Source organism: Athene cunicularia (assembly GCF_003259725.1).
Source record: "Athene cunicularia isolate RWA chromosome 1 unlocalized genomic scaffold, athCun1 chr1_part2, whole genome shotgun sequence".
Taxonomy (NCBI): domain Eukaryota; kingdom Metazoa; phylum Chordata; class Aves; order Strigiformes; family Strigidae; genus Athene; species Athene cunicularia.
In genome coordinates this window covers 46,159,320-46,172,509 of record NW_020799092.1, presented here as the reverse complement: position 1 = coordinate 46,172,509, position 13,190 = coordinate 46,159,320, and the positions used below count along the sequence as shown (strand labels likewise).

The following is a 13,190-nucleotide window of genomic DNA, read 5'->3' as shown; positions in this document are numbered from 1 at the left end:
GCTTCAGATATTAGCTCATAACAACATGGCAGCATATCCCAGTTAATAATGGAATACAGTGAAGCCTGTCTTAATCATCTGTCCAAAAGCAGCTGCTTCACCAACACTGTTGGTACCTAAACACTGTTCTCCTGGAAATAGTGTAGTTATTTTACAATAGTCACATAAACCCAGCAGCTGCCACTACAGGCGGGGTCTAGCACAGCTTTTGCAGGATACAAAATTTATATAGATTCCCACAAAATTAGGCCAGCAATGCAGAGGGGCCAACGAAAAACCTTCTGCTCACAGTCTATCTGCATTGCAGTCCTTTTACGCCTCTTTTCTCCCTGCCTGTCTTTCCCAGAGCTGTCATGCACCCCAGCCAATCTTGTACTGACATATCTCCTCTTCTGTACTTCGCTGTTCTTACCACTGCCATGTACAGCTAGGGCATGGTCAGGTCCCAGCTGCAAGGTGGAGAGGTCTGTTATTCTACCACAAATCCAGTAGCTGCAACATCAGGTTGAAAGTTAAGAGAGAACTGAACTCAAACAGGCAAACTCTCCCAGAAAAGCTCCATAGCAATTACTAAAATCAGTCCATATGTTAAAAGCATGCATGCATAAGAAAGGAAAAGAGGCGTTTCCTGGAGAAAAATGATAGAGTACTTAATTTCAGGGCAAGAGAATCCATTACTTTTATCCGTTACCTTTATCCTCCAAAGGAGACTTTATCTTTAAATCAGTTTTTCACTAACAGGAAAAGGAAATCAAAGTCTAATTCCATCTTGCATTTGACTTATTTTGTGTGCCTGCTCTGCAAAGCATTATGCTATTCCTGTCCTTTGTCAGCACTCTTTCTAGAGCCTCTCCTGCTTTTCCCATAAACAGCCCCTGCCTTTGCACAATTGCAGTCTGAGGGCCATCCCTGCTGAGCAGCACAATTGTCCCCAATGGGCAGGACACTGCCTTACTGCTCTTGAGGCTCAGGCAGAGCCCAAGCAAATAAGCAGTGCTTGGCCTTGGCTGCATCCACCCTGGCAGGGCTGCTTTGCATCTCTGGGAGTCTGAAAACAGGACTTCTGGAGAAAACAGGGCAGAAACAGCAAAGTTTCACCAAGCTAGTTAGCTTGGTGCTAACACTTCTGGAAACAATCACAGAGCTAACCACGAACCCAGGACCAGCTATGCTGTGTGACACTCTTCTTACTTCAAGATGAGGGGTTGTAGAAATCAGGATAAAAAAATAGGACTTGAGGAATGAAGTATAGCACATCATTGCTGATTTTCTTAAGCAAAGTTTGGTTGTGAGATGATTGGGACCCAGTGCAGTAAAAGGCAGCAGGCTGACCTGCAGCAGCAAGCATCATAGACACACAGACAAGGAAGCCTCAAATAATGGATATCAAAGAAAGAACAACCACTAGAAACATCACAAGCATCTCAAAAGGCTCATATATGAAGAAGAGTGGACCAGAGCAATAAATAACTGGGAGAGTGCCATAAATTTATTTCTACTTATAGCAGACTTTTTTAAAAGCTAATTAGATAAACAATGAGTGTTAGTCTTCAAATAGATACCAGGAATTTATGGTACTTTTAGATCATTAAAACAAAAATATTATGTGCATTATGCATATATTGTATCCTTTGCAGCACAATACAAAATACATTAACAGTTCCCATTCCATGCATTGTCTTCATGCAAAGGGGGGAGAAAAGGAAAGATGTTTTTTTCAAGAAAAAAACCTGACCACCACGTGTAAAAGAAAACAACTTACAAATATAAAATATATAAGAGATCTTGAGAATACATTTGCTGTCAAATTCACATTCCAGACAAAGGAAACTAAATTAAATGTTCTGCCAAAATCCTCATGGACTCAAGTAAGTGATGAGATGTACAAAATTTGCTACAAGATAAGCTTCCACATTACTACTCTAAGCAATCTGAGTGGCACCAAGAACATAAAATCTCAGTACCTGTTTTAAAAACCTTTATATATTATGTCTGGAAGCATTGGCCTTCATTATGTTATCATAAACATCTTTACATCTTGCATTTAAAGCAGTCATTTCTACAAGACTTTTAAAGTACATTAGTACACTCAATCTTGCTTAGCTAAACTGGTGGAGAGGAAAAGCTGACAGACGGGGTATCACCCAGCTCGGCAAAAGTACATTTGTTGTTCTTTTCTTATAGTAAAGAGACTGATCAATCTTTCCTGTACTGAAGTTAGTAATGAGTATGTTTTTTTCCAGTTACTGAGTTTCAGGTCACCTTTACTTACTCCACATAGATGTTTTCCCCCTCTTCCCTTAATTATGCAGCCAGTTTTCATCAATGGCCTATCTAAATTTACATCATAGATAACTCAGTCTCCCCATTACCTCATTTGTCATTTATAACAAACTCTTCAAAGAATCAAATATGAAACTGTGCCATAAGTCTTAATGGGGCTAACAAATCTATAAACATTAATTCATCCCACGTACTCACACCCCACACACAACTTTTGGCCCTAGCACACCTCAATTCTGCAGAACTATTTTCTATTGGTTTTGGTGTAACCTCTCTTCAGCTTCACCCCTGTAATTTTCATCCAAGCTACTTCCCACATTCTGGATTTTCTGCTCTCCACCTTGTATTAAGGCCAAGATCTTACAAGGGGAGCCTCAGGGTCAGGACTCTGAAACCCAGAGATAGCTCCACAAGAGCTTCTCTCTCTAGCACTCTCTCCCCCCCGTTTGTCTGCACATCTCCCATTCCCTCCCTTCTCACTGTGAGAGTAATGGTTACAGCTCCCTTTGTTTCTTCATCAACCTTAAAAAAGAAATTCTCCTCCCTGAGCCAGATAGCTCTTCTGGCTGCTTCTCCAAGATGCTCTGAAGGAAACTGCAGCAAACCACCCCAGCCCTAGTAAAGGACAAAGCAAGTCTCACCTCCTCCTGCACAGACATCACCTAGCACCCCTTCCCCGTTCCCAGAGACACCACTCACCAAAAACAAGGACCATGAGGTAAACCACCAGGTCTGCTGAACAGTCACCTCCTTTTCCTCTCCCCATAAAAAACACTGGGAACAGCCTCCAGCCATTTCAGCAACTGGTTTCAGCAAGTTTCAGCAAACTGGTTTCAGCAAGCTGCTGGCCTGCTCCAAAGGGTGACAGATTTCTCTTACATCTCTTCCAACATGTCCCCTGTAACTCAGAAATGAGCAAGAAGGTGTCTGTATCACAGGCAGTCTTGTCCCCCAGCCTCCTCTCCCGTTTCCCACATGTAACCAGTATGACATGGAAATACTGTGGAGGCAGACAGAGTTTGTAACAACACTTTATTACACTGCTGAAGACTGGGAATCAGTTCTGGCAACAATTTTCTGTTACTCATAATGAGGCAGTCAATAGTACAATGTTATTACAAGGTCACTGACCCACAGAGGGAAGCACACACTTCTCTCAATACTATCATTTGCAACTTTGTTCTGTCAAAAGGGCAATTCAAGCTGCAAAGTGTAACACTTACAACCAGGTGCCCTCCAGTTGCTGGTGTATTTGCAATTTTTGTTATTTTCCAATGGCAAAAAGCAGATGCAAACTTTTGAGAGTGATGCTGCAGTCATACTAAGACTTTAGATGAAAGGCAGTAGCATAGATATTCCTAAGAGACTAACATATAATTATAGCAAAGCATGGAAGGCTCTGGCACAAAGTGGAAAGTCAGAGCTTACATGTGAAGAACTGAACATGCTTATATGACTGTAAGAAAACCAGTACTTACAGCAAAATGCAAGACAAGTTACTATAACCTTTTGTGGGACCAAAAGGGAATGAGTAAAAGCCATGTCTACAATGGTATCATTTATATTTCAGTCTTAACAGAAATCAACGTTTTGACTTAAACTTTCTTTTAAAACAAACCTGATGATGTTATACCTTACGCAGTGTCAACTAAGGATCTAACTTTACCACACTTATATACATCATATAGCAGACTTCTATCAATCCTTCTGAATTCCCATGAAAGTGCTTGCACAGCTGCATAGCTAACAATCATGCAATATAAGGCTACAGGTACAGCCAAACTGACCCTTTTATTGTATTTGGAAATAATTGATTTCCAAAATAAAGCACTTTCAGGGTAACTAGAAAATGTACTGTTTCCAAACCTGCAGCCTAGAAGTGGTAACAGAGACATTTCAGAATGAGGTAAACAAACTGCATAGGCTATATATTTAAATCCAAATTCCAAAAGTGATTTGGCTTAATTGTGAAATTATTTAAAACTGAACAGAAAGAAAAAAACTACATAAAAATCTGAAAACAAATTCAGGTTGACCCTAACAGCAAATTAGAAAATAACTCATTTACAAAGGGCATTTCCTACTGTCTTTTTTTTCCTTCCTTTTTTTTTTAAGTTAGCCAGACAAAAGCACAATTTGAAGAGAGCTTTGCTGCTTTTTCCGTGGAGCTGTTGCTTCCAGAATACCTGCTGAACCTCAGCTTGTCTCCTGCAGTTAATCTGAGCCATGACTGGTACTGGACACACAATGTCACAACACTCCAGTGAATACTGGCCTTCTAGCCCATGATGCAGCTCTTCTTGCCCCAGCCCACAATCTGGAGCAACGACAAAGCTTTATGACACAGGGTGTTCAGAATAGAGACTGGTGCTTAACAGAGAGCATCAAGAGACCTCAATGATCAAACCATTTGAAAACTATGTTATAATTAACAAGAGTGCCTTTTGTGATTCTTGTATTTTTATTTAAAATGCATCCTTGCAGGTTTGCTTTTTTAAATGTTCCCTTATATCGGTGTTTAGTTCCCAGAAATCATTCCTATTAGGCAATGCAGTTTTCTGAAAAGATAGTATCCTCCATCCTCACCACATTTTCAATAAACTCTGTAGAAGACAGTCAATGATCAGACTAAGATAAAGTGCATATATTCCTTTCTGCTACAGGCAACAAAATTGTGGACTGGAAAAATAAATCATACTGAAAATTGAAAACCAATTAAAAAAAAAAAAAATCCTACTGTGGCCATTTAGCACCCCACAATTAAGTTATCCCACTGAGTACTGCCCAAAAATGTCAAGTGTCTGTCAGGTTAAAAAAAAGAAACTTAAAATATTAAAAATAATGTTTTCTTTTTAATTAGACTCTGAGAATCATTAATTTATGTAATCCTTGAAAGCCACAGCTCCCCCAAGGCTGGCATACTGCCTTGAGAGCTTCAAAGTAGTTTCTATTTTACCCTTTGGATCCAGGCTTCAAGCTCGCAAAAGCTTTGGAGTTCTTAAGGGAATGCGAGATTTCATTAAGAAAAGAAATAAAATGATAGTCCCTTTCTGACTTCTTGGACTCAAAAATAACTACAATGGTAAAGTGAGGTTCAGGGCGAGTCAGAAAGTACGTGCTTTGGACTTTGTCATCGTAGAAGTGAACAACCTTCTCCAAACTGTTGAGGTCAGAGGTTCTGTCAGTCATAATCATGATTACATTGGGCCAGTGCATAACAGGCCTGTCGCTGGGCAGAGACACCACTGCAGGGTATTGATCCACTCCCTTGGGGGCTTCCCTGTAAGAATGGGGATGATGATAACCATGTCCCTGAAAACTCTCTGATCCACGATTGTCAAAAATTAAGGAAACGTTGATAGCATCATACTTCCGGATGAAGCTGGAAATTTTCCCGAAGTAATCAGGATTTGTTTTAGCAGTCAAAGTTTTCATTTCAGATGCTGTTGTTTGTCGACTAAGGGCCTCATGAAAGTAAAAGCTAAATTTAGCAAGAAGAATGTTTTTGAGCTTCATCAACCAGAGGAAGAGGTGTGGAGGTTGTACAGCCTTCTGAGACTGCCCTCCGAACAGATGCTTCTTGGTCTCTCGCTGTTTCTCAAAAATTTGGCCCCATGTCTGTAGTTTTGTGTGAGCACTGTGCAAGTTGACCAGGGATGGAAGGAACTTCCACTCTGAGATCTGAGCCTGAGCCTTTAAGAGATGTGCAAGCACATCTACTTCCAGCTGGAAACTGCTTTCAAGAGGACTGAGGATTGGATGATGAAATCTAGAAAACATAACATTAGTCAAGACATGAGAACTGCTGTACACTACAGTGAAATAATCAGATAGTATTTGTCATTTCACAGACAGAAAACCAAATATCAAAGCAAAGTGTAAACAGATTAAAAAATTAATCTTGTTGATTTAAAAACCAGTTCTTTTAACAGCATTAGAGCAAGTATTTTAATGAACATACAGTACTTTGCATTTGACAAAGAGACCTGTCAGACATTTCTCTATCAAAGCAAGAGTTATATTTGATCAGTTCAAGAACAATCACTGTTTATCTTGATCCAAGAACTACTGTAACACCATTTCTCTTTAAATTCAGGTGATTTTCTTCAAATTTAAAATCCCTTCTGGTGGTAAAATGTCTTGATAGTTCTGGAATACCAATAAGTCATGAAGTTAAATCAAAGGAATTATGCTATTAATTTGCTGTTTGTATAGGGAAGCCATGAGGAAGCCAAGCTGAGCTTTTTTTTTTTTTTTTTTTTTTTTTAAAAAAGCCATGATTAATTGTATTTACCGATGAACCTGGTCTCATCAAACCTTGGTCTACTAAAAGCAATGAAGGGGAAAAACATTTGGCGGGATTTCATCATATCACAATGAAGTCACCGTAACAACCAATTTCTCTCACCAAAAACTCAGGTCAAAACCAGCTCTCAATTTAACAGATGTTTAAAAAACTCCAAACCAACACCTTATCTACCAGGTAGAAGTGCCACTTCACATCTTATTCATGAGAGTGATCCTCCTATTAGAACAAATCTCGATCAAATGGAATTTTATAAATCCACTCTACAGCTTTCTCTTCTCACTTCATTTTTCCTAAATGTCAGGAAGAAAAAGAAAGATCCAGCCTACCTCCCTTCCTTGATACTCAAGTTACTTGTAAATTTATAATATCACTGTTAAATATGTACTTAATCCAAACTGTGCAAAACTGTTCCAGCTACAAAAGCCAAATACTTAACTTTAGAAAGAATGAGTCTTCAGTAAAGACAGAAGGGACCTTTTCAGTAAAGGTGTTACCTAACAGGCATTTAGGACTCTTAAAGAGGTCTCCAACAAACAACCAATAGTTCAAAGACAAGACTCAATGAGGTTTTCATTTAAGTAAAGACAAATTTATCCCCTCACTTCAGAATATCCTGGGTCTGGTTATTGCTTTAAAACAAAGTTTATACTGAAATCTTCTAACCTTTAACAGCTCATCTTTGAATTGAAAGTGACTCCATTATCCCCCTCAGCTTCCAGGACACAATACATATAATTCATTTTGGAAATACTTGGTTCAAACTCTAAACACTTCATTTTGTTGTGGACAAGAAGAGAGAATTAGGTTTTTAGGTTTTTCATCCCTTCTCCCTTCCTTATTTTTTCCTTGACTTTCCATTAATCTCTTGTCAAAATATGAATTCTTAGGCTTGTGAAAACAGTCTGACAATTTAATCACTATTGTTAAGTATCCCTCTTTTTGACAGCCATAATACATGTCTTGAAAGGATTTGTTATTAAGATGCAAGTCCAAATTTATTTGAAGAAAATGAAACTAAGAATATCATGAGTTGATGCACCATGTTCTGCAAAAAGGCTAGGTTGGATGACCAGCCCCCTTCTGTACACAGTACGTGTCAGCAACCATCATATCTACTTGCCATAGCAAAGACACAGTGATTACTGGCTACGTTGGTGGCCCAAGAAGTCCAGAGCATATTTACATTTCTTTGAACAAGAGTCAATTAAAAATAATATTCTGCTAACAGTCAACATTGTATATTTCCACCGGTTTTTGTATTCAGAAAAAAGCCAGGTTTGTTGCCATGTATTAGAACAGGGGAAGAAAAAGCATTATACAACATTATGTGTTCTAGATAGTCCCATCAAGTGCACACTTAGCACAGTATTTTCAACATATTTGCAGTCAGACCAAGAAGGTTATTCTTCACTCTTAAAAACAATTAAAAAATTCATACTAATGCAGCACTGCCAGTTCTCCTGGATTAACATTATGTACTTTGCTTCGTGGCTCATAGCTATTTTCATGTTTCACTGCACAGCAGGATTTGCTAAACTGTTTTAATCCAAAAATACACACCTCAGCCACAGCTGAGCAGCTTGATATGGTTGCAGAGTAAACTCACAGCCTGTGTACCTAGTATATCTGCAGCAATTAAGTTTCATAACACAGAAGCATCTGAGTTCAGTATCACGTAAAACAGGTTTTTTACAATAATCCAGAGTGTTAAAAACTTAAAAACATATTGGAAAATTTATTTTCCCCCCTAATCATTCTCAAAAGCAGAGGGATGCTAAAGTTTTCTTTTTCAGACTACGAAATAGCTTCATTTTTCTACAACTTTTTATTTCCTTTGATAGATCACACATGCATGCATGTATGTATTTACAAAATGCTGACTAGATGAAAACCATTTAACACAAAAATAACTACAACAAAATAGGCTTATTAGTTACTTATTCCTTTTATACTAAGCTTTTAAAGGATCCTGCTTCTGATGCCTATTATAATTATTTCAGTTAAGAACCCACCCAAACCAAGAGTTAAAAAATTCAGAAAAAGTTACTTCTCCAGCTGTATTCTACAGAAAAAGAAGAGGAAAATGTATAGTATTGGCTGTGTACAATCAGCAATAAGTAATAACAAAATATCTTTGCCCTCTTCAAGAGTTAATGATTTTTTTCAGATACAGACTATATGAGCTGATTGTTGACAGTCATACCTTCACCAGCAAGCAGTTATTGCTCTACAGCTATTTTTAGATGTAAAGGAAAGAAACCAAGACCAGAACCTATCTACAGAACGGATGCCCTGTCTGGCCTCAGCACAGTTGGCTGAAATAACAGCACACACCCTCAACTACAAGTGAGGAATATATTGACAGAGGAAAGAGACTGGTCAAGGACGAGTTTATTCGACCTTTTACCTGAGAGGGTCAAAAGACTGTAAAACAGAAATGCCTTCCAGCCAGCACACATCAACATAAGAACCCCCAGAAACTAATCTGAAATACAAAGAAACTAAAGGAAGGACTAAAGGAAGATATCATTATCCCCACTTTCTACAGGAATATTCTGTACATGACTGGGGAGGACCACAGAGCAGCTACTGAATTACCTCTAACGGCATCTTAGAATATCACCATTTTAGAGATTACTCATTAACCCAAAGCAAGATCATCAGTATTTTTCCCAGGGAAACACTGCTTATTTTTTTAAAGAAGTTAAAACAATGCCTTAGAAGTACAGATGTGTAACTGAAATTTATTTAAATAGTGTAGTAAAACATTTCATATGTAACAGCCTCCAGTCACTTTGTCAAAGTATCAGTTTTGGTTTTCAGATTTTTAACAGTGCTGCTCACTCAGCACATGCTCAGAACAGAGGGCGATGGCTAGTGTACAACAAAAATCAACTTTTCAAAAAACGTAATGCCCTTTACTCTTTAATGTTTATCACACCAAGGAAAAAATATGTCTCATTTTTCTTATTGGACTAACAGCCCCAATACTGTAAGGGTTCACAATCCAAGAATTGCAAAAAAATCACTAGTAAGATCATACAGAATAGTTTTGATTTTCAAATAGCAACATTACATAGCAATTAGCCTGTTATTCCTACAAAAAATAAGGGAGTCAGCTGCAGTGCTTTGATCTGAAATGTCAGAAAGCAGCACTGAATTATTTTGATTTTTCCTAGGTGTACACTTTAAAAATTGTAACTGAAAAAAATAAGACCTCAGAATATTCTCCCCAAATGTCGTCTTAGATACTATTTCACTAACAAAGATTTGTAAAAATTCAGGGACATTTGAAAGCTAATTTCCCACAATGGCTGCCTTGTTTTGCTTTAAAATAAAGCGCTAGAATTTGAGTCTGTTAACAAGCATTAAAAAATTCTCTTTTTTAATCTGCCACCACTTTCAAGGCTCATACATGTTACATGTGAAATTACCACTTCAGGGTCATTTAGAAACCTGCTGGGACTCTTGGTATTCTATTAGGCCTTAACTTCAAGGAACCATAATGGCAGGAACCAAAGACTCTGAGGTGCTCCTTCTACTGGCTCCAATACCTCTCAAAATAAGTGATAACAGAGCACCACAAAACCCTCCTAGGTAGACAAAATAGCAATGGAGTAGCTTTTAGAATTAAGTAGACATATATTCTAGCTTAAAAGTAAAATTGTCACACAAATAGCTGTTTTATTTACATATCAATTATATTGAAGTCCATATGGAATTTGTCTTATTGCCCCTCCACTCCCAATGAAAAAGCACAAGAACTCTTACATCCTTTATAAGGAAAATTACTCTTTCTCTCTGCTGAATATAAACATGCAGAGTATTAAGGAATAGGGAAAATGTCTCCCAGAGCATGATGAGTAGAAACATTCTCCCTTTTTTATTTTCCTTCTTCAGAAAGTCATATTTTGAGACTTCATGCATCTGGTGCTGCTGACCAACATTCACTTCATGCATGAGTTCATGCAAAGGGCTCTGCTGCTCAGCAGTCAAAGGACAGCAAAGTCTTTCAGCTTGCTTTGAACCTCAACATAATTTATTACAGATCACATGTCTGAGTACTTACTTCCAGGAAATAAGCACTAACCTTGAGCTGTATTTCTTTAAGATGGATTCCAAAATGTTTACCAGTTCCTCAGAGTTAATGAACTTTTGGGTGCTGAGCGTGTACATTTTTTCATAGAAGTCAGCAATTTCCATCCGAGCCTGAACAAAAAAACAGAGCTGTTCAGACAGGTGAGAAAGCAGCTCTTCCAAGTGAGGAGCTGTTCCTCCTAGTGCATTGCGACCCGTCGCCACCACCTTCTTCAGCTCATTATGCAGAGATGTGTAGATGGTTCGGATGGAGTCCTTTCGGCTGAAGAATGACTGACCACCTGTTCAGATAAATATGGAGGTATTACCAAATTCCAGGGACAGCAAAGATAGACAGCAATACTGAAAAATTGTATATAGCCACACTTGTCTTCCCCTAGGTGCTCTTAAGTATTGTTTGACCACAGTATTATTTTTTTTAATCAAGAAACACATTTCAGTGTATTCTTTTGCACATAACTGCATTACACATAGCATATACTCAGAAGCACTTTATGTAATTCCATGCAAGTTACACTTGTCCCAATTCGTATCTCAGCAGCCAATGACTGCTGCAAAGCTTCAACTCCCTCACATCTGCCTCAGTTATGGCGTGACCTTTCAGAAAACAAGAGTTCAGTTAAATTTGCTACAATGATACGTGACCTGGAAATACTGTTATCTGCGGAAGTCAGAAGAATCAAGTCATCGTGAAATTTTAATAGACTCATATTAATCACTCTCAATCTTTTCAAGAGAATTCCCCTAACAATACCTTTTGAATCATGAAGTACCCAAATTTGCAAAGCAACCTTTCAATAGGACCCATGGGACATTTGTATGTACAATTCAAATGTTTCCAGTCCCTACACAATCTTAATAGAATCCAGAATTCAAAGGGAAAACAATCACAGCTTATCTCAATGAGACCACAGTGCAGGTTAATCCATCACTAAAACGGGGCAGGGGGTGAAGAAGTCTGTGCTTCTCTCTACCTGCTCAATGCTATGAGGAATTTAAAAATTAAAAAAAAGACAGAAGTAGAGAGACAAAGATATTTAACTCTGATGCTACCAAAAGACTGTACAAGCGTACTAACCTTATCTCACAATTTCTATTTACAGATGGCTTTATGTGCTGCTATGGCACTCAACAGCTGCAGCAGAGCAAGGATCACAGGGACTAAATCTGCAGAACTTTTAAAGAAATTGCAAATTTAGGTTCCACTTTGAAATGGCTTATAAATTTTGTGAAGGTCATTAGTCCTTTTCACATCCATTTACACATATAATGTTCAACAGCAACTTTCATAATCTGAGATAGAAAGGCAGAGAATTGGTTATCACAGTGAAAGAGCTACCTTCCTAAACTGAGAGTTGCCCCAGGTCACAGGCAGGATGAACAACCATCTATTGCTGTTCATTAAGTACATAAACAAACCAAACTTTGTCCCTTCTGTCGTCAGTTTTATCCTCTCTGCAAGCACCAAATTCACTTTTTAAAGTCAGCCTTACAGATAGTTGTGTCTGCAAAGATCTTATAAAATAATTCCAAGTCACCAAACACCGAAGGAGAATTTTCTTGATGCTTTACTGCATTACACATCAGACTCATATCCCTTGATCCACTTTCCATGCCAGGCTGCAGTTCAAAGAGAAAACAAGCAGCTTTGCCCAGAGGGCTGCACGATGACACCTTGTCCTGTGCCAGTTTGGGATTTTTCTATTCACATACTGAGAGAATGAGAAGCAGCCAAGACTACGGCCAAAACTTCCTGAGATCCTGCAGAGTCTATATGAAAAGCAATTTTTTAGAGGCTATCTTCAGCCCTAGGTATTTACACAGATGCAGCTCTAATATTAGGCCCTGGAACCGTGACGGGAAAAAACTTTAACCCTTTGGTAACACCACTGAGCTCACCTTTGCCAGAATCTCAGCCAGAGCATCCCAGCAAAGAAACACCTCTGGCTAAATCTTAGGAACGGCAAGTAGTCAGTCTACCAGCCAATAGACACGCAGATTCGCACAGCACTGTGCCACCTGTGCTCTCATTTATTCTTCAGGGGCAGCCCAAATGGCACAGCCGATGCCTCACTGGGCTCAGGGACACTTGCTGACCCAGCACTTGGCGCTTCAGACGCCCAGACACGCACCTCGCCGAGGCCAGGGCCCTCGGACACCGTGCAATTACCGGCTGACCGGTTACCTCGGGACTACGGCTGCCACCCCTTCCCTACCGCGCTGCCGACACCCGCGGAGCTAAACCCGGGGCAGGCCGTGAGCAGGCACGGGCGCCCTGCGCCCTGCAGCAGCGACCTGAGGCGTGAGCGAGGGGGGGGGGCGGGGGCCCGGGGGACGCGGGGAGGGATCCCCCACCCCCGAGGCGCGAGGGGCGGCGGCCCAGCGGTACCTAGCTTCTGGCCCAGGAAGGTCATGCTGTGGTAGGCCTTCTCGGCGGCGGCCAGGTGCGCCAGCCCGGCCAGCAGGGCCAGCCAGCTGGCCCCCGCGCTCTTGTTGGCTT

General features: G+C 39.7%; 1 protein-coding gene across 2 annotated transcripts in view; it reads right to left on the bottom strand.

The window, feature by feature from the left end:
• Positions 1–3,298: 3,298 nt before the first annotated feature.
• The window catches only part of C1H12orf66 (chromosome 1 C12orf66 homolog), a 10,189-nt gene continuing 297 nt past the window's right edge, over positions 3,299–13,190 (bottom strand). Inside the window, exons 2-5 of one of the 2 annotated variants that reach the window (XM_026868361.1) lie at positions 13,080–13,190; positions 10,898–10,971; positions 10,683–10,819; positions 3,299–6,052 (exon numbers count right to left, since the gene is read on the bottom strand). In XM_026868361.1, the coding sequence (XP_026724162.1) occupies positions 5,236–6,052; positions 10,683–10,819; positions 10,898–10,971; positions 13,080–13,190 (1,139 nt within the window). In that variant the 3' untranslated portion in view covers positions 3,299–5,235. Of the gene's footprint in view, positions 6,053–10,682; positions 10,972–13,079 lie in introns of both variants that reach the window. The other variant, XM_026868360.1, reaches the window with a different exon arrangement.